The sequence below is a fragment of the Pipistrellus kuhlii genome, unplaced genomic scaffold, assembly GCF_014108245.1.
Source record: "Pipistrellus kuhlii isolate mPipKuh1 unplaced genomic scaffold, mPipKuh1.p scaffold_m20_p_7, whole genome shotgun sequence".
Taxonomy (NCBI): Eukaryota; Metazoa; Chordata; class Mammalia; order Chiroptera; family Vespertilionidae; genus Pipistrellus; species Pipistrellus kuhlii.
This window is the reverse complement of record NW_023425573.1, coordinates 35,281,942-35,302,440: the sequence shown is the minus strand read 5'-3', so window position 1 is coordinate 35,302,440 and position 20,499 is coordinate 35,281,942. Positions and strand designations below refer to the sequence as shown.

At 38.3% G+C, this 20,499-nt stretch overlaps 2 protein-coding genes across 15 annotated transcripts in view; one reads left to right on the top strand and one right to left on the bottom strand.

Moving 5' to 3' along the window:
- The first annotated feature begins 294 nt into the window (after positions 1-294).
- Positions 295-20,499, top strand: part of HNRNPA3 (heterogeneous nuclear ribonucleoprotein A3) — a 38,165-nt gene continuing 17,960 nt past the window's right edge. For 5 of the 12 annotated variants that reach the window (XR_004985113.1, XR_006740445.1, XR_004985112.2 and 2 more), the window contains exons 1-10: positions 336-492; positions 2,590-2,712; positions 2,802-2,948; positions 3,030-3,240; positions 3,463-3,552; positions 3,636-3,731; positions 3,829-3,906; positions 4,365-4,508; positions 5,526-5,648; positions 5,748-5,817. Coding sequence is in view for 9 of the 12 variants with exons in the window: in XM_036421996.2 (XP_036277889.1) it covers positions 421-492; positions 2,590-2,712; positions 2,802-2,948; positions 3,030-3,240; positions 3,463-3,552; positions 3,636-3,731; positions 3,829-3,906; positions 4,365-4,508; positions 5,526-5,648; positions 5,748-5,800 (1,137 nt within the window). In the remaining 3 variants the exon portion in view is untranslated. Of the gene's footprint in view, positions 493-1,535; positions 1,560-2,589; positions 2,713-2,801; positions 2,949-3,029; positions 3,241-3,462; positions 3,553-3,635; positions 3,732-3,828; positions 3,907-4,364; positions 4,509-5,525; positions 5,649-5,747; positions 5,818-5,910; positions 7,234-8,596; positions 11,961-19,961; positions 20,139-20,499 lie in introns of those variants that run through there. The other 7 variants (XM_045575269.1, XM_036421997.1, XM_036421994.2 and 4 more) reach the window with 7 other exon arrangements.
- Positions 15,027-20,499, bottom strand: part of NFE2L2 (NFE2 like bZIP transcription factor 2) — a 31,234-nt gene continuing 25,761 nt past the window's right edge. For 2 of the 3 annotated variants that reach the window (XM_045575265.1, XM_045575266.1), the window contains exons 2-5: positions 19,791-20,057; positions 19,046-19,135; positions 17,161-17,349; positions 15,027-16,770 (exon numbers count right to left, since the gene is read on the bottom strand). In XM_045575265.1, coding sequence (XP_045431221.1) covers positions 15,520-16,770; positions 17,161-17,349; positions 19,046-19,135; positions 19,791-20,057 — 1,797 coding nt within the window. In that variant the 3' untranslated portion in view covers positions 15,027-15,519. The remainder of the gene's footprint in view (positions 16,771-17,160; positions 17,350-19,045; positions 19,136-19,790; positions 20,058-20,499) is intronic. The other variant, XM_036421988.2, reaches the window with a different exon arrangement.

Here is a 20,499-nt window from a genome sequence, read left to right as displayed (position 1 = left end):
ACTGAGACCCACAGGCCTCCATGGGAGAAAGAAGAAAGAAGCGCGAGAAGAAAGGAAAAGGCCCCTTTCTCCCGTGACGCGCGGTCACGAGAAGTTCTCCCGACGTGTGCGCACGCCATTGGCCGAGCACGGGCAGGCGTCCCCCGCAGCGGCCCCGGCGCGAACGGCGGCAAGGGCGGCGCCGCGCTGGAAGTTGAGGCGGCGCGCGCGCTCCCGCGGCCGGCCACGCCCCCGCTACCAGTCCGCCAATCCGCTCGTCCGGTGCCTCTTTGCGCCCGGTTAGCCACGCCCCTCACGCAGCGCGCCCCTCCTCCACCGGGTCGGCGGCGCGCGGAAAATGCGTCACGTGACGCCTGGCCCCGCCTCTTCCTCTCGGTCCCATATTGAACTCGAGTTGGAAGAGGCGAGTCCGGTCTCAAAATGGAGGTAAAACCGCCGCCCGGTCGCCCCCAGCCCGACTCCGGCCGTCGCCGCCGCCGCCGGGGGGAGGAGGTATTAGGGGGAGAGCGGGGGGTTGATGGGTAGTGGCCGGCGTGGGGGGCCTGGCTCGGTGGGAGCGGGGAGGCCGGGTGGACGGGTTGGCGGTCCCGCGCTCTGCGTGGAGAAGGGCGGTGGGAGGGGGAAGGGAGCGGGCCTCGGAGGCCTCCTCGGGGCCTCTCGCCCGCCTCGTTTTCTTCTCCGGCTGCACAGGTGGCCCTTTTTGGAGGCGCGGCGTGGCCGGGGAGACCTCCGGGTGCGGCCCGGCCCGCCGGCCGCGCGGCCTCGGGTTTGAGGCCGAGAGCGGCATGGCGGGCCTGGGCGGGAGCGGTTGGGAGGAGGCGGTGGGGGAGGGGAGGGGACGGCCAGGCACATCCGGGAGAGCGAGCAGGCGGGCGGCGGCCACATTGACATTGATCCGCCGGCGCCGCCGCCGCCGCGTTACGAAATGGCGCATTGGCCCGCAATGGCCGCCGCCCGAGGCCGCCGCCGGGAAAGAGCGCGAGATTGGAAGGGGGAGAGAGGAGGCGGCCCGGCAGGAAATGCCGCAGATGGCCTCGAGGCTTGGGCGCAGTGCTTTTCCCGAACTTAGGGTGGCAGGATTTTAGGCCTTACAGACGAAAGGAAATAAATTAAAATCTATTTTCCTCGCAGCATCCAGTTAATAAAATTTTAAAATGTTTGCTGCGATGAAATACTTTCTGATCTGTCCTTGCTAAAGTACTTAAAATTATACATCTCTTGGCACTCTTATACAACAGGAACTTAAAGTTTTAAAGATCTTTTTCCTCCCTCATGGCTCTGGTTGTAGTTTTGGGATTTTTATTTTAGCGGACTGCAACCACAGTTGCATTTTTCTTGTGCCTGAGATAATTTAATGTGAGGCATAGTTGTATGATTTTTTTAAGTCATTTTGTTGTTGCTTATTAAATGCACTTAACCAGGACTTGAAAAGATAATAAGTGAATTAAATGCTGTAGGCTATTAATCATTTAACATTTTTTCCATAGCATATGACAGTATCTTCCTTATACCTTAACAACTGTACCATTAGAAGACCCTGAAGCCATTAGAATGTAAATGTGAGCCCTTTTAAGTAAGGACTTGGGATGAAAAATATCTTAAATGCATGGATTAAATGGCAATTCATGTAATTGATTAAATTGTAAAATAGTTCAGTCCATATCCTTAAGGAAAATCTCGTTTTTTTCAAGCAATAAATTTTATACTTAAATCCAGTTTGCCCTTTTTGTGACCTTACAAAGATACATGGTGGATTTTTGTGTGTGTGTGTGTGTGTGTACATATATGTATGTATGTATGTATGTATATGTATATATATAGATTTCAGAGAGGAAGAGAAACATCAATGATGAGAGGGAATCATTTGATTGGCTGCATCCTGCACTTTGGACCCAGCCCACAACCCAGGCATTGTGCCCTTGATCCCTTTGGTCTGCTGGCCGATGCTCTATCCACTGAGCCAAACCAGCCAGGGCAATGGTGGATTTTTTTAGTTTTGTGGGGAGCGACATGAATTCGCCTTTTAAAAAATTTATCTGAGCCAAATTGACAACAGTGTCAGGAAGTAAGGTTTTAAATGTTTCAGATAATGGTAGTTTTTCTATTTTTTTATACAGTTAGAATTAAAGAGGGAATGTAAGGAAGATTTTTACATTTCTTAAAAATACCACTCAAAACTTTTTAAATTGTACCTCAGAGCTTTGGTTTGAAATTAATGCTTGACATGAGAAGAAATGGCATGGGTGAAAAACTGCTTCTACAATATTTAGTTTTCTTGGTAGCAACATCAGAAATAATCTATTCCCAAGCCCCTTTGTAGCTTAAAATTAAGGGATTTTTGATTTTGGGATTCCCTTGGACTAAAATGTAGTTGAAGTGATGTTGGCATTTAGAAGGATGGTTATAGGTTTTCTTGGTATTTTGGTTCCTTTATTAAGTTGATTTGTATGCTCCTACTCCAGTTTTTAACTGGACAAAGTGTTAGTACAGAAGTTGATATTGGGTTTATTTGTAGCAAAGTAAAAGGCTTGTGCATCTTAGCAATTCACTAAAAGATATAAATAAAATGTGTTGGTTTTTTTTTCTCAGGGCCATGATCCTAAGGAACCAGAGCAGTTGAGAAAACTGTTTATTGGTGGTCTGAGCTTTGAAACTACAGATGACAGTTTAAGAGAACATTTTGAGAAATGGGGCACACTCACAGATTGTGTGGTAAGTTACTAAAGGACAAGAGAGTTTTTAGAGAGGTAGAAAGGCTTGTGGAGAAGTGTTTCAAAGGTTTAAAACTCTTTATTTTGTAGGTGATGAGAGACCCCCAAACAAAACGTTCCCGGGGCTTTGGCTTTGTGACTTACTCTTGTGTTGAAGAGGTGGATGCAGCAATGTGTGCTCGACCACACAAGGTTGATGGACGTGTAGTGGAACCAAAGAGAGCTGTTTCTAGAGAGGTATTTTAATACCATGTTGTATAATGTGAGATTGTTGTAAAACTTTGCGTTGGTTTTTTTAAACTTGCATATTTCTTGTAGGATTCTGTAAAACCTGGTGCCCATCTAACAGTGAAGAAAATTTTTGTTGGTGGTATTAAAGAAGATACAGAAGAATATAATTTGAGAGACTACTTTGAAAAGTATGGCAAGATTGAAACCATAGAAGTTATGGAGGACAGGCAGAGTGGGAAAAAAAGAGGATTTGCTTTTGTAACTTTTGATGATCATGATACAGTTGATAAAATTGTTGGTAAGTAGCAAGTCGACTACACTAAATTTGCTAAATTACTTATACTGTATTGTGCATAAAGTATATTGTTCAGTTTTCATAAAGTGACTACATCCGAATCAAGAAACAAATGGTAACATCCTAGATATTTAATGTTATGTGTAATGCTAAAGGATAGCATTTATATGTGCTTTTTCAAACACCAAGTAACTTTTGTTTGTTTGATTTAAAAAAAAAATTTAGTTCAGAAATACCACACTATTAATGGGCATAATTGTGAAGTGAAAAAGGCCCTTTCCAAACAAGAAATGCAGTCTGCTGGATCACAAAGAGGTGAGTAATACCATACATACTTAAACAATAAATGTGAGTGGTGTTTGTAAGATTCTTAAAGCTCTTCCTTGCCTGTGTTAAAGGCCGTGGAGGTGGATCTGGCAATTTCATGGGTCGGGGAGGAAACTTTGGAGGTGGTGGAGGTAACTTTGGCCGTGGTGGAAACTTTGGTGGAAGAGGTAGGATGATTATCTTATTTCTAAGTATGTGTCTTCCTAAAATTTATTGGTAGGCTGAATGTTACACTTTTTAAATTAATGCCTTGCTTTTCCGCAGGAGGCTACGGTGGTGGAGGTGGCAGCAGAGGTAGTTATGGAGGAGGTGATGGTGGATATAATGGATTTGGAGGTGATGGTAAGTTTTTTTAAAAATTCATATTTTTTCCCCCTGCTTTATAGACAATAAGAGTTTTTGTTTTTATTTTTTAATTTCAATCAAAATTGAATGGTTTGACAGTTAAAGTATGGTTCTAAACTAATATCATAAAAGGCTAAACTTATTTCCTCCTAAGAATTTAACAGTAGCTAGTTATTTTGGCCAATTACATTTATTGTACTAGTTAATGAAGCTGGCATAATATCTCAGGAGTCTTCACTATTTTCTTCAGTGAAATTTAAAGAATTAAAAATAAAATTTTAATATTAAAATATATTTAAGCATTTATCTTAAATTCTTACTAGCCCAGATTTCTTGGTTCTAGTAACCAAGCTTTAATGCTAAATCAGTTCATTGACTTATTTTCTAGTGGTTTAAATGCAATACAAACTAGAATTCAGTTACATATTTGCTTTTGTGACCCAATTTTTTTTTAGGTGGCAACTATGGCGGTGGTCCTGGTTATAGTAGTAGAGGAGGCTATGGTGGTGGTGGTGGACCAGGATATGGAAACCAAGGTGGTGGATATGGTGGCGGTGGTGGAGGATACGATGGTTACAATGAAGGGGGAAATTTTGGTGGTAAGTTATCATTTGTTTTAAGTGTTCATTATTTATAGTTCCATTACAAATGTTTAAAAGTGTTAAAACATAACATTTGGTCAAATTTCATAATTTGCAAAATCAGAAATTACTTAATGGGTAATTGAACTAAAAGTTTTTTTTTCTTTTTTTTAAAATATATTTTATTGATTTTGTACAGAGAGGAAGGGAGAAAGATAGAGAGTTAGAAACATCGATGAGAGAGAGTCATTGATCAGCCGCCTCTTGCACCCCCCCCAACCGGGGACATGCCCTTGACCAGAATCGAACCTGGGACCCTTCAGTCCCCAAGCCAACGCTCTATCCATTGAGCCAAACCGGTCTCGGCTAAAGTTTTTTTTTTATTGTGATTATCAGTTGTTTATCCAGGTTAAAATTGCTTAGTTTACTAAAGCTAAGCAATTTTAAACTGGACAAATGGGAATTGTAAATTGTTAAAAATGAATAATAGGGTGTCATTTGGGGTCTAAATGAGAAAATCACTTGAAATCTCAGTGTGTCAAAGATGCATTGCAGACTATAAGCAAGACTGCATTATTACTCCATGACACTAAACTTTGATACAAAATGCACTGCATTTTGGACTATTAATGTATCAACAGTAAAAGATTTTTATTAAATTAATTTAGAATAACTTCTATTGTTTTAAAAGTTGTAGTACATCAGAATTAGAGTGAATCAAACTGACAATTTTGGTTGTGTTAGTGGTATGTAGGAGAGAATGTGCTGGAGTATAGCATCAAATATAAAAAAAATATGACAGCTATTTTGATACATGCTCTTGGAACCATTTTTCACTCCTTTTCATCCCTTACCCCATGTCTGAGCTGTGCTAGTGTGCCTCAGTTTGTGGTGTAGAGAATTTGGTAGCTCTCAAATCTCTTTTCAAGGAGTTGCAAGTTAGTGTTGTAGAGTATGCTATCATGATTGTTGTATTTTAGAAGAGGGAATTAATTGTGCAAATTAACCACAAATGAAAAACCTTTGTAATTTCAGGTAACTATGGTGGAGGTGGAAACTATAATGATTTTGGAAATTACAGTGGACAACAGCAATCAAATTATGGACCCATGAAGGGGGGTAGTTTTGGTGGAAGAAGCTCGGGCAGCCCCTATGGTGGTAAATAATATTTCTCATTACAATTTTTTTATAGCCTTCTTAATTTACTAATTCATGTATCACATTTCTTTTAAAACTGTTAACCTGTTTTATTTCCAGGTGGTTATGGATCTGGTGGTGGAAGTGGTGGATATGGTAGCAGAAGGTTCTAAAAACTCAGCAGAAAAGGGTAGGTATAATTTAAATTTTTAATATGATGATAAAGCATATGTGGAACTGTTCACTGAGTGTAATAATTTTTTTATCCTGTATTATTCAACAGGCTACAGTTCTTAGCAGGAGAGAGAGCGAGGAGTTGTCAGGAAAGCTGCAGGTTACTTTGAGACAGTCGTCCCAAATGCATTAGAGGAACTGTAAAAATCTGCCACAGGAGGAACGATGATCCATAGTCAGAAAAGTTACTGCAGCTTAAACAGGAAACCCTTCTTGTTCAGGACTGTCATAGCCACAGTTTGCAAAAAGTGCAGCTATTGATTAATGCAATGTAGTGTCAATTAGATGTACATTCCTGAGGTCTTTTATCTGTTGTAGCTTTGTCTTTTTCTTTTTCTTTTCATTACATCAGGTATATTGCCCTGTAAATTGTGGTAGTGGTACCAGGAATAAAAAATTAAGGAATTTTTAACTTTTCAATATTTGTGTAGTTCAGTTTTTCTACATTTTAGTACAGAAACTTTAACAAAATGCAGTTTTGAAGGTGTTTCCTTGTGAGTTAACAAGTAAAGAAGATCATTGTTAATCACTATTTTGTATGAATTTTGCTAAAGTTAACTGTAAAGAAACACCTACTGACTTGCAATTTAAGGGGAATCTATTCTCCCCATTTCCAAACATGAAATGAATGGGCTCTGATATGTGGAGAGAATAGATATTTGTATGTTTGCAATGTGTGTTTTAGATAAATAGAATTGGGTATTTAAATTAGCATATTTGTGACTCTGATGACATTAAGATTTACCTTCAAATGAAAACACTCAAAATTCCTATTTGGTTTTTGTGCATTTTCTTTCCAAATGTAATCATGATTTTAGTGTGTTGCTTTGCTGAGAGTCTGAGCTGTGTTCAGAGAACATCTCCATTCTGCATTCACCTTGGTCACGTGTGAACTACTGCCATAGTTTTATTTGGGTGTAAAGAATGTCTGCTGCTGCCCTCTGTTTAAATTCTGGAAAGGGGTAGTGGATGTTTTTCCTTCCTCTTCCATTATAAAACCGTTTTTTAAGACTTCAAAATATAGGACCACTAAGCCTGCTGTATTTGAGCAAATTGGTGGCTACCTTTTTTTCCTTTATAAAGCACAAGAGGCCCATAAATATTTCGTTATTTTCCTTGGTTTAAATTTTTTTTATACAAGCTCTCAAAGCAAGAGAATAAAAACCATGCATTGTTGAACTCTTCACTGGCTGGCATGCTTTCCTGTTTGTACCCTCTACATTTTACTGGATGAAACCAAGGAGAGTCTAGATATAATTGGCCCAAATGACATAATGCAACAGAAGTGTACCACAGTTGCTTAGTATAAGCTTCCCACTTCCCAAAGATCTGAATTCAAATTTGGATTGTCTGAGTTCTTATTCAAAATCCCCCCAAAATACTGTCATTCTATGTGTATGCTTAAACCTAAATCATGTTGGAATGAGCTTATTTGTTTGGAGGACCCGGGGTGAGAAGATTTTTAGATGATAAGGTCATATACATATATATATAAAAAACAATGTCTACTGTTTTGCGCCAGCGTAGTGCTTACAATTTCATTCAAACCCTAAGTATGTGCCCTGCTGTTGTTATTTCTTTGGCAGTTGAACATTGAATTCAAGGTTCTTATTTTTGTTTTAAGAAATACTAAGCAAAACAAGCAATAAAAAGGGGAGTGGGGCGTGCTAGTGTTTGCATATGCTCTCTTGTTGCTCTAATTCTGTGCCTCTGTGCATTAATATTTGGATGCATGCAATGCCAGCATGGAAATCGGTCTTCACAGATACTGCAGTTTTCCAGAAAACACTCACAAACCAATAAATGTAACAGACAACATGACATTTGTTAATGGACATATGTGAATAAGCAGCGTAGAAAATAGGCAAATATTAGTAAATGGTTAAGTCCTCACAACTTCAAGTGTGGTTATATAAATGGACACTGTCAATGTTTATAACTTAAACCTGGGTACCTGGTCAAAATAATGCTTGGGAAACATTAAAATTGAGCTAAATTGTCTAAAGTTCTTTTATTCATATATAATAAAGGTTGAAGGAATGGGGGCGATTAACATTTCCTGTTTCTATTTTGTGAAATTGTTTGACACAACCTTGACAGTATCCTTTAATGGCATATGAAGTTAATTAATTGTACTATTAACAAACTTTCTGTGTTCTGGAACTAGTTTAATAGTGAAAATATATTTTCAGTAAGTGATGTTTGCAACCTATAAGCAGGTGAAATCTGTGTATGTGACCTGTTTATAAGTTGTATTTAGCTTAGTTCTTGTGAACAGTGTGGAAAAGTAAGCCATGAGGAGAGCGATTTAACCAGCTTTAAAGGACCTAAAATGTGCTTTTTGAGCACAGTGTGGATCAAAGGAGACTCACTAAGACAGGACTTCAGCAGCCTTTTGAGTATGGACAAGTCAGCATAAATAAAGAATGACAAGGCAGCAGCAAGAGCTTCAACTGAGAAGTGAAGGCATAAAATACTATGGTGATAGTGAGCAACTTTTCAAAAGCTAGTTAAACTGCTTATTACAACTGAAATATCGAAGAAAGTCTAGCAGGAAGGAGCTCTTCGCCTTTTGGAACATCATTGAGAGATAGTTGCCACAGTCACTAGGTCTAGCATTTAGACCTGCAAGAAAGGGCAATAAGCATTAGGTAAGGCTTGAATTTGAATTTTTTCACTTATTAAAAGAGTACTTTTTTGTAAAGCAAGGTAAGAGTAATCTTTTTGATTTGCAGGTTGAATGAGAATCCTTCTTGCCTAAATGAGGAATGTCTTTCCTACCATCTTAAATACGAAGGTTTCTGGCTGGGTAAGGTTTGTAGCTCACAGTAAAACCTGATGACACCATTTGTTTCCCTACAAATTCATATTACACATTTAAAACTACTAGGTACACTAGTAAAATTGTTCAGCTGAAACTTAATTTTGGAATCACATCCAAAACATTTATAACAGTTTTTAAAACTTTCCAGCAAATAACCATGAGTGTTCATGTTGAGTGGCATGTGGCCTCATGTACATAATTCATTGTTGGTGTCTTTAGGGTAAAGTCAGTTTTTGATAAAGGGAGGTGACCTCAAGTTATGCCGTTTTGTATTGTAATAAGCATGACTTACTTAAACAGAAGCATTGAGCCTGCCAGTCTTCGTTCTAGGAAAAACCTTGGGATGAACTTTTTAAATTGCCAGTTGACAGAAATTAAAAATGGTCTTCATTCATGTGGCCTCATATATAAATTACATATAAAATCAGGAAATTTAGATGAATTATTTAGATAAATAATTTGGTTCTTTTTAGGTTGGTTTTTTTGGGGGGAGGTGTGTGTGTGTATGTGTTTGTGTCATTTAACCTGTTAATCAGAAGCAGTGGGCACCTAGTTATTCTAATGTTCCATTTTAAAAAGAAAACTTCCCATAGAATAATTAAACTATTAATTTCTGTGCAGATCAGTTGCTGATTACACAAGGGCTATTGCTAGCTCAAGGGCTGGCTAAATATTGAAATTTGACAATTCACTTTAAAAACAACACCTGGGGGATAGATGCTTAAAATGAAACTAGTTTCTAAATTTTAAACAAATTCTTACATAAATAGGAGTAACTTTACCAGAGTTTTTCTCACAATATGACTGGCACTCTATCTAAACCAGAACTAAATTTCTACACCACTTTAGAATGAAGTGTTGAGCAAGGGAATTATTTTGATGAATTTTATTTTACAGCATGGTTTTAGTGAAGCCAATTTCCTAAGATAAACATTCTTTTTTTTAAAGCTTTTCAGTCCATCTAATTTTTTATAAAACAAAGTGATTTAATTTAAATGTAGTTACACTGTCATTACTGAAAAATGTGATGCTCTTAAATTATAGCACCAATAAGCAAAGTTCATAAGGGAAATGGTCAAGGCAAACTTTGTCAAAGCAACTCAAGGTTACTGCTTTCCACATCATATTTTTAAAACACAACCAAAAAAATCCTACCTTTACACACAAACACACGTCCTAATGAATAAAATTTGGTAATAAAGACCATTTGTTAAGGAACTAAACAATTGAGATACGCTTGGTTTTGAAGAGTTCCAATCTAGAAGTCACAATTTGAAACATTTCTCGTTAATGACAGTATCTTGGATTTCCAGTAATTACGTCACAAAGTATAGGGAAAAGCATGCTAATGTACAGGGGTAACATATTAGCCTATGTGAGTATTCAAAATTTTATATTTCAATGACTTGATTTTTAAGACTTAAAAAGGTGGTTTGCAATGGATTCAAATGTTTCATTTGTAGGATAATGAAATGTTTACAGAGAGCTAACTTTTTCATTAAACTATTTTTAGAAATGTGTGTGTTGTTTTGTCACTTCAGTGTCCGTGAAACTTAAATGCTATAGGTGAATATGACATACTTAATAAGTAATGATTTGAAACTTGGGAAAGTGGGTTCTATTCACTGGAAAACATTGACCTGGGAAATAGGCATGGGAAAATATCTTAAACAGAAAGCTTACTGCCACTTACAGATTTAAGCCTTGAAAAACAGTATGTACATACTTAGGTGATATGGGAGGGATCAGTGATTTATTGGTGGAGGGGAAGAATGTAGTTAAGGATAATTGAGCAAGTGAAAAACAGTTTGGGAGGATGAAAAGGGGACTCCTTCCACACAGTATTAGGTTTCCTATAGTCATTGGATTGACTGGTTGAAATTTTGTGCTGTGATGGGTTGGGCAAAAGCTTTCATGAGACCAAGTAGTTTTAAACGTCAATGTTGCAACTCAAACCAAATAAAGCCACCTGTTAGTTTGAACAGTTTTTGAGTTAGGATTTTGATAAGTGTGACATAAAAATATAACAAGTTACGTGGATTAGCATTAGCTGTTAAAATGGTAAGTGAAATAATTTGTGAATTGAGTCTTACATGGGACTGGTAGCTGTTAATTGGGTTGCAACACATTCTGTATTCAACACTGGTTATATTCTATGCAGTGGTTTTATATTCTGCAGCTGTAAGTACCTTATTAATTCCAGTTAATACTTGAATCCAAAACAACTCTTGCATTTCCACCAAAATGTTTTCTCAGAATGAAAGTATTAATTGAAACTAGGCAAGAAGAAAAATTGGAATCCTACATGTACTCAATACAGACAAATTAAATTTTTGATGATCAGTGCTACTTTTGCAAAGAATGGGATCCTGTTAATATTAGGTTGACTTAGAATTAAAAAGTACCAAGGATAAAGAGAGTAAGGTAATAGGTAAGATAAATCACATTTGCCCATCATGTTTTTGGACAGGTAATGGCAAAGATGTATTGAGAACTGCCTTCATGTGATAGAAGTAAAATGGGCACAGTACTGAAAATCAGCTAGGAAGAAGGAATTTACCCATATTCAACTTGTAAACTTCATTGATAAGTAATGGATAAATAACATACAAGGGTGTTGACAGCTTTACAAATACTTCAGAAGAGTCAAGTTGTTAAATTTCACTATGCCATTTCAGTAAAAGGGTTTCATAATTGGGATAGCTGATTATAATCAGGATATATGGAAAGTTGCAAGGTAATTTTTAAAAATTGTGTTGGCCCATGCATTCTATCAAAGTAATGTAGAAGGAACTGATAAATTTTCTGTTTGGATTCCATCTTCTATTACACCTTTATTTAATAGGTACTGGGAGAAATGTAATGGGTAGGTTTGTGTCTACAGTAAAAAACTTAAAAACTTTAGTTTTGTGAGGTTGGGCAAGTTGTTTGGGACTTAAACTTTATGCCATGTGATCTGTTGGTAGTTTGATGATGCTAGTTGACCCCCTTAGTATGTTGATTTCATATGTATTAAATATGTAGAATTAAACATTACATTGGAAATAGCAAAACATTTGATTTAGTAAATGTGCCTTAAACAGGAGGCTAGTGGTGGGTCTGATGTCTAACTTTGAATTGATTTTAAGATATTTGGCAAAGTAATCTGATTGTTAAAGTTGTGATTTTTTTTTATAGTAGTTCTGTGTATACCATTTGTGGTTTGCTGTCTATAATGAAGGAATGTTGAATTTTACTAGTGTTACTGAAAATAAAGTAACTTCTTCCAATCAAAATTCTCTGCCCTAAATTCTGTCCAGTTAAAAACTTTTTATCTACCTCTTTGGTGGGTGTGGGTAGGGATTAGAAAAGTAAAATGGAGCTAATACCCACCTTCATTGAGTGTAATGGTTAAATGTAAAAATGAATTTAAATGAGCTAAACCTAGTGCCTGGTCCATGATCTCTAAAAATAGTATTTTTGGTAATTAATGTTATTGCCTTAAGAATATCCTGAAGCAAATCTGAAGTTTTATTAGGTGATAATTATGCCAGTGTCTCTCTACAAGTGATTAGTTTTTATGACATTTTTTTCCAAGTGAAATTGGCTAAGTATCCTTAAAATAGGGATGAGAATTGTATATGTTGGAGGCTTAAAAGCAAACGTATGGGTAGAGGAAATACTATAAAATACATTTGAGCAGCCATCCCCTCCCTTAAAAGCATAGGCTTGAGAAAGCAAAATTTTTAAAAATATACTAAATGCAGTGTTGAGGAATTAAGGTTTCTAATAAAATGTTTGTTCAGCCCTGGCCTGAAGATGGATAGAGCATCATCCCAATGTGCTAAGGCTTCAGGTTCAAACTTTGCCTTAGACGAGATAAACCAGTGAATGCATGGATGAAGGGAACAAACCTCTAAAATAAATAAAAGGCCTAACGATTACCCAGTCAGGACACACAGCTCTCACATTTCAAATCCAGATCAAGAAATAAAAACTTGGTTGTTTTTTTTTTTACTTTTTAGTCATAGGTAAGTTAAGATTTGTTTTACACAGACCTCAGATTGTGGATCTTTTCCACAGTATGCAGTAAAGTGAGCAGTAATCTTTGGTGGTGGATGGTCTTGCTTTCAATTTGTAAATATTTAAAGTGCAATAAAGTGAAGCACTATAAAACAGGTGTGCCAGTATTTAAAAGGCTTAGTTTCTAATAAAGTATACAGTATGTTCAATAGTTAAAAGTAAAAATTTTTTTGTCTTCCACAATTGAAGTCATCACCACTATAACAAGAGGAAGTTTAAAAAAAATTTTTTTTCATTGATTTCAGAGAGAGAAACATTGATGACAGTTACCATTGATTGGCTGCCTCCTGCACTCCCCCTACTCGAGATCAAGCTGGGAACCTGGGCATGTGCCCTTGACCAGAAGGGAACCTGGGACCTTTCAGTCCACAGAGCCAAATGGGCTATGGCCGGGAAGTTCTTGATCACAGAAGGAAGCTCAGCAGAATCTTCACATTTAAGTCATTTTCAATCTGAGTTTCCCAGTCATCAGTCAAGTTAATTTGACTTGTTTCTTTCACTTGAAATCAAAAGGCACCCTAATGTAAGGCTAAAGAAAATGAGAAAAGGCCCATTAATAGTGTGTAGATACAGTGTAGTAACTGTAAGCTCAGACAAGCCTGTCTGCTTTGAGTTCCTGGAGGTTATTCTAGAATGGTAGCAAGCCTAGGCTATCTGGCTTGAGCATGTGGACCTCTGAATGGCCTCTAATGATTAAGTCTGAATAATTTACCTAGTGCTTATTCTAAACATGCTTAACCCTACATTTCCCTACTTTAAAATAAAACCAAGCCGAAACCGGTTTGGCTCAGTGAGGTAGAGCGTCGGTCTGCGGACTGAAAGGTCCCAGGTTCGATTTCGGACAAGGGCATGTACATTGGTTGCGGGCACATCCCTGGTAGGAGATGTGCAAGAGGCAGTGGTGGATGTTTCTCTCTTACCGACGTTTCTAACTCTCCCTCTCCCTTCCTCTCTGTAAAAAATCAATAAAATATATTTAAAAAAACGACATTAGGTGAGGAGATAGTGGATCAATGCTGTGGTTTATTCAGCAGCAGAATGATTTTGTTTTGAGGGGGTCTTGGTTTTTCACATTTAATCTCAATATGTGAGATGAAACTGATTTTAAGTGAACTGATTTTTCTTACCTAGATCTTACTCTAGTGTTTGCTGTCTCTTGGCAACTCAGTTCTTAAAGGTGTTTTAAGTCCTTGACTCCACTTTCATCCCACATCCATCTGTCAGAAAACCCATTTAGTTTCACCTTTGAAACAAAATCCTATGCCCTCATTATCACCCCAAGACACCATATTCCATTACTGCAAAGCCTCCCCATTGGTCTTGTTCCCACCTTTACCCTCTAGACCAGCGGTCACCAATTGGCAATCTGGTGGTCCATGAGGTCTGAAAGGTTGGCAACCGCTGCTCTAGACTGTTCTCAGAACAAGGCAGGGGAGACTTAAAAATCAGATGTTACTCTTGGCACCTCCCCACTTTGCTGGGTAAAAACCAGTCTTTATGAAGGCTTAAGAGAGCTCTGCCACGTTCACTCTACCCATTCACCTCTTCCCTTCCGTGTCCCCCTACCCCCCACCCCATTTTCAGCCATATAGTCCTTGTGGGTTTTTTTCAAACTGGGTTCAGAGCCTTTGGACTTGCTCTGTCCTGTCTGAAATACTCTTTACTCAACAGAATGGGTTTCCTATGCAGTCTCAATGAGGTTTTACCCTATTTCAAATTGCAATGCGTTTTACTGGTCTTCCCAATCCTTTTGCACAGTGTAGTATTATACATTTGCTATCTTTCCCTAGTAGTTCTAGGAGGATGGGTTTCTGAACAGTTTTCATGTCAAGTAGAACACTTTACTTGGTTGAGATAAACCTGATGTTGAAATGATAAAATAGCTTCTCAATACACCTTTTTTCTATATTTCTAGCACTAGAAGTTTAGTATAAAAATGCATATTTTCATCCTGGCTGGTTTGGCTCAGTGTCTTGAACTTGGGTCTGTGGACTATAGGTTCCCAGGTTTGATTCCAGTCAAGGGCACGTACCTTTATTGCAGGCTCCTGGTGCTAGGAATACAGAAAGGTGATGTTTCTCTCTGTCTCTCTCAAAAAAAACAAACAAAAAACCATCACACAAAACCAATAGAAATAAAACAAACCAATGGAAAAATATCAAGTGAGGATTTTTTTTAAAGCATATTTTCAATGAAAGCATTCTGAAAATGAAAAACACCTAAATATGAGCATGTGATGTCAATGAAAATACCTTGAATAAATTCAAATGAATTACAAATAATTTAAGTCGTATTCCTTTATTAGTACCAGCTTTTCAACTAGTTTTATTTTTGCCAGAGCTAAACAATTTAATATAAAAAATGCCATTTTTTTTGTTCATATGATATTTATTAAAAAAGTACATAGTGGTTAGTTTTACAATTTGTTTTTAGCCAGATGTCAAAACATATAAATCTATGAATGTAACAAATGAGATAAGAACAGTATAAATAAGTTTTTGTAGTATTTACAGGTATACAGAAACTAGCCCAAATGGTGTTCTAAGAAATTAAGTTTGCAGTAAAAGGGAAACTGATTTCCACATACTGAGAACAGTTTAATGCTTTTAAAGTTTTGTATTATTTTCTACACTAGTTTTGACTATAATTTTGCATAGAATTATAAAGTATATTTCTGCATTTCACATCACAGTAGGAGCTTTAGTATATATAATAGTATAAAAAAAACAAAAACAAAACACTAGCTCAGAAAAGGGTCAGACCTTTCGATATCTAGGTTTTCTTGACATCTGGCCTCTTACTCTTGGGTACAAGGAATACATTGCCATCTCTCGTCTGCTGCAGGGAGTATTCACTAGGAGAGTAAGGTTTTCCGTCTTCATCTCGGAGCATGCTGAAGACTTCTAGGTATAAGGTGCTGAGTTGTTTTTTCAGTAGGTGGAGGTTTCTGTCATTTTCTCCTTTTTCTTTGAGCAATTTTTCTTTTTCATCTTTTAAATGATCCAAATCTTGCTCCAGTTCCACTATATTTTCCAGTTTTCTTTTTCTGCAATTTTGAGCAGCCACTTTATTCTTACCCCTCCTACGTATATCTCGAATTAATGCAAGTTGAGCCTCATTGAATTGTTCCTTGGACATCATTTCATTGAAATCATCAACAGGGAGGTTAATTATTTTTTCTACAGGGAATGGGATATGGAGAGCTTTTGCTCTTAGCTCATCTCTTGTGAGATGAGCCTCCAAGCGACTTGAATGTTTATCTTTTGTGAAGGGGGTTTTGCGATGACCAGGACTTACCGGCAATTCTTTCTTTTGTGTGTTTTCACACTGGGCATCATTTACTGGGGCACTGTGCCCCCGAGATGGTGACAGGGGCTGAATTGTCTCCCCAGGAGTCTGAACTGGCTGTGTTTTAGGACCTCTGTGTTTGACACTGCCAGGGGCGCTGTCTGTCTCTTCCATTTCAGAATCACTAAAGCCAAGTGGTGTGTCTCCATAGCCAGAAGATTCCACTGAGTGTTCTGGTGATGCCATGCTGGGGCTTGTGTTGGGTGAAATACCAGAGTCAGAATCATTGAATTCTGCTGTGCTTTCAGGGTGGTTCTGATTGAAGGCTTTACAAAGTGATAGATCAGAAATATCAATGGGCCCATAAAGAAGTTCAGAGAGGGACTGGCTGAAAGTAGCCGAGGAGGACATGTTGTTGATACTGGGCTCTGCTACGAAAGCAGAATAAAATTCATCACCAAAATCCGTATTTATGGTGGCATTTGAATTTAATGAGTTCACTGTCAGTTGGCTAGGGTCTTCTGTGGTGAGGATGCTGCTGAAGGAATCTTCAAAAGCATCGAGAAAAGGTGGACTACAGTTACCTACTTCTTTTTCCAGTGTAGGGATCGATGAGTAGAAATGGTAACTGTTGTCAATGTCTGCCTGTTTGGTTTCTGGACTTGGAACCGTGCTAGTCTCAACCAGCTTGTCATTTTGAATATTAAGACACTGCATGGAAAAGAAGTTTATATTCTGTAAATCAAGGTTAAATATTTTCACTACCTGATAATCTATATCTGAGTTAAAACTCCCCAACCTCCATTCTCTCCAAGCTGTTTTCTTCTATAATTCAGAGAGAAATACCCATTTTCAACAGATATTTATTCCTAAGCATCTGTATTATTTTCAGAGTTTCTAGGTCAGACCTCAGGCTTACAGCTTATCTATCCTTAAGACATTCAGCCTCTTTAACAAAACTGCATTTGAGTGAGCATGGGCAGCTCTCATGACTAATTGAAAAGCACTCTCTAATCTTCCCTGTAAATAGGTGGCATATAAATAATAAATAACCAGAATGACTAATTTAAAGGGACTGAATATAAAACAGCACCTTTGGTATTTATTATTTTAGGTCTCAGTTACCTGTAATTCTGGAATGGACAGTAGCTCCTCCCAAACTTGCTCAATGTCCTGCTGCATGTTACCTAAGTCACTGGTTAGCTGAAGGACAGCAGGCTCAGGTGACTGAGTCTGACCAGGCGCAGCAAAGACCGGGCTCTCCATGTGGCCGGGAGCATCAGGAACCAGTGATTGAAACGTAGGTGAAGAAACCTGAAATCAACAAGGCATTTATCCTCATGAATCTTCTGTCAGCAGTGGGCGAGTGCCCTCTCAGACACTGTCACAACACCGCGAGCTGGAACTGGCTACAGTTCTGTATTCCTCTTAGAACTACTTATGACCCCTATTTTTAAACAAGGAAACATCTTGTTTTCTTACCTGACTCCAGATGTACTTCTTTACTGGTTTGTGTTATCCTATGCAGTTGAAGGCAAACTTGAAATGGATATTCTTTAGGATTTAATTTGCATCTTTCCCCCCCTGCTTTTATTTATTTAATATATTTTCTTGATTTTTATTTATTTTTATTTTTTTTTACAGAGAGGAAGGGAACGAGAGAGAAACATTGATCAGCTGCCTCCTGCACACCTCCTACTGGGGATGTGCCTGTAATCAAGGTACATGCCCTTGACCGGAATTGAACCTGGGACCCTTCAGTTTGTAGGCTGAAGCTCTATCCACTGAGCCACACCAGTTAGGACTTATTTTTTATTTGTATTTATTTTACATTGAACTTACTCTTGGGCCTAAGTTTTTTTTTCTTCAGTTTCTTCTGGGACATCTTTATTTTATTCTGTGCAACCTCCTTTCTGGTTTAGTAACAACCTGCTTTTTTTCAGTAGGGTCCTCTCTGTGTGGCAAGGAGAGCTTATGTATGGGTAAATCCATTGCCCATGAGCCCCATAAATTCTATGACACAACTTAGGAGCTTCGTTCACTTGGATTTGCTCATTGACCAGAAAATCTACATCTATACCCTTAAGTTCAGCATTCTTTGCATTTAAAAATGTTTTTTTTAATTGATTTTTAGAGAGGAAGGGAGAGGGAGAGAAAAGGAAACATTAATGCGAGAGCTGAACATCAGTCAGCTGGCTCCTGCATGACCACCAGTGGAGGTAGAACCCGCAATCAGGGCATGTATCCTGACCAGGAATTGAACCTGCAACTCTTTGGTGCACTGAAAGTCAACCAACTGAGCCACCCCGGCCAGGGCTCTGCATTTTTAAGCATGTGCAACAGTACAGCGTTCCTTCTGAACCACTAACCCTGTGTCCAGCCCCACTATTGCATCTGGGCACACCTACTAACTCCATCATTGTAATGACAGGATGGCACATTGCTTCTAGAAACTGACAACCTTCAGATACTCGGTGGCTTTTTCAGATATACATATCCTTGATGGCCTGGGCAGTTTCCTGAGTGTTCTTAAACTGAACCCAGATATTTGAACCTGAAATGCATGATTTTGTGGGGCTTTCTAGGTCAAGTGAATAGTGAACCATTTTCAGAGGTTACCTCTGGCCACTTTTGGGGAGACAAAGCTGTATCTTTTTATTAGTATATAATACTATATATAGTGCTTCAAACACAGTAGGTTTATAAAAATCGCTAAACAAGTTTTGGTATATTACTCAGCTTGCCCTACTCACCAAAATTTATTTTTTAGTACTTAGAATAAATGGGTTACTTAGTCCCATGGTTATGCTAATCCATGCTTCTGGCTGTGCAGCAGTAAAGGTTTGGGGTTTTGTATTGTGTGGGGATCTGTAAAGATACATATAGACTAATGTTTCCTTGACAAATTTCATCCTAAAAAGTTTTTCATTCTTTTTTTAAAAAATGGAGCGACATTAAAGGGACCTATATTATATATATCAGATATAGCTGCGAATCAAATATTACATACCTCATTGTCCTCTACAAACGGGAATGTGTCTGCCAAAAGCTGCATGCAGTTATCGAAGTACAAATCATCTGGTTTGGGAATGTGGGGAACCTGGATAAAAGGGAAAGGCAAAAAGAGGGAAAAATTTGTTTAATGTTCTATTCCCCAGGTTAAAGATTCATGATTGATGTTCTGAAAATGTTTACACCTGTTCAAATCAGATTCCTTAGTTCAGAAATCAGTTTAGTGTCACAGTTAAGAGCCGAGAATCAAACCAGACTGTCTGGGTTCAAATGGGCTCCCCTAATTTCTTGAATGCCCTGGGAAGGTTATTTAACTTCTTTGAGCTTTAATTGCTCATCTTTAGATAAAAGGGGGATAATGTCTCCTAATTCAGATAATCATTGTATTGATTAAATCAATCAGTATGTCAGGTGCTTTAGGACAGTCAGTGCCTGTCACAGTTGGTGCCAAAGTAATCCCTACTACTGGTCCCACTGCTGCCACAACCACCGCTGCAGCTTGATCCTCCTGACATTACTATAGTTTACACAGCTCTTTCACTTGATTTATGTCCTCCTAATCCCTAAAACTCTGTGAGGTAAGTCTATTGAACTCATCAGCAGACCAGGGTTGGGAATGACTTGACGAAGTCATGACGACATAGTAAAAGGCAAAGCTGGAATTCAAATACAGATGTGTTAACTCCGGGGTCAATGTTTTTGCTTAAACCCTGCTATCTTTCCAAAAACTGAGCACTCTGTACCTGGGAGTAGTTGGCAGATCCACTGGTTTCTGACGGGATATGTTGGGCTGGCTGAATTGGGAGGAATTCACCTGTCTCTTCGTCTAGTTGTAATTGAGCGAAAAAGGCTTTCTCCTGCTCCTTCTTGAGTTGTTCTTGTCTTTCCTTTTCAAGTTTTTTCTGTTTTTCTAGCTCATGCTCCTTCCGTCGTTGACTGAAGTCAAATACTTCTCGACTCACCCCAAGATCTATATCTTGTCTCCAAAGTATGTCAATCAAATCCATTTCCTATGTTCAAGACAAAAAAGGAAGGACAGAGACCATGGTTAAGATGGTTTTAAAGTAGCAGATACCACAAAATTCACCTTATGCCATTGTTGATGGTGGGTGGCAGGGCAATTACAAACAAAATTTGAATGGGAACATAGACCCAATGTTAAAGAAGGGCACAGTTAATTCCATTCAATAAATCGATTCACTTAAAAGACAATAAATAATCTACAAACACAGTCATCCATTCTAATCATTTCTTACTTGGATTATTAATGACTGGGTGATGCTAGAGATCATGAAAGAGCAAAGTTAACAAATGCTGCACCTTCACGTTCCTGAATTAAAAGAAATCTCAGAATGTAGAAATTAGAGAGCATTCAAGGCCACTAGAGTGAAAGGGAGACTGTCTAGATAGAATGGTTGCACCGGGCAGCTGCAACCATGGACTGACTCATGC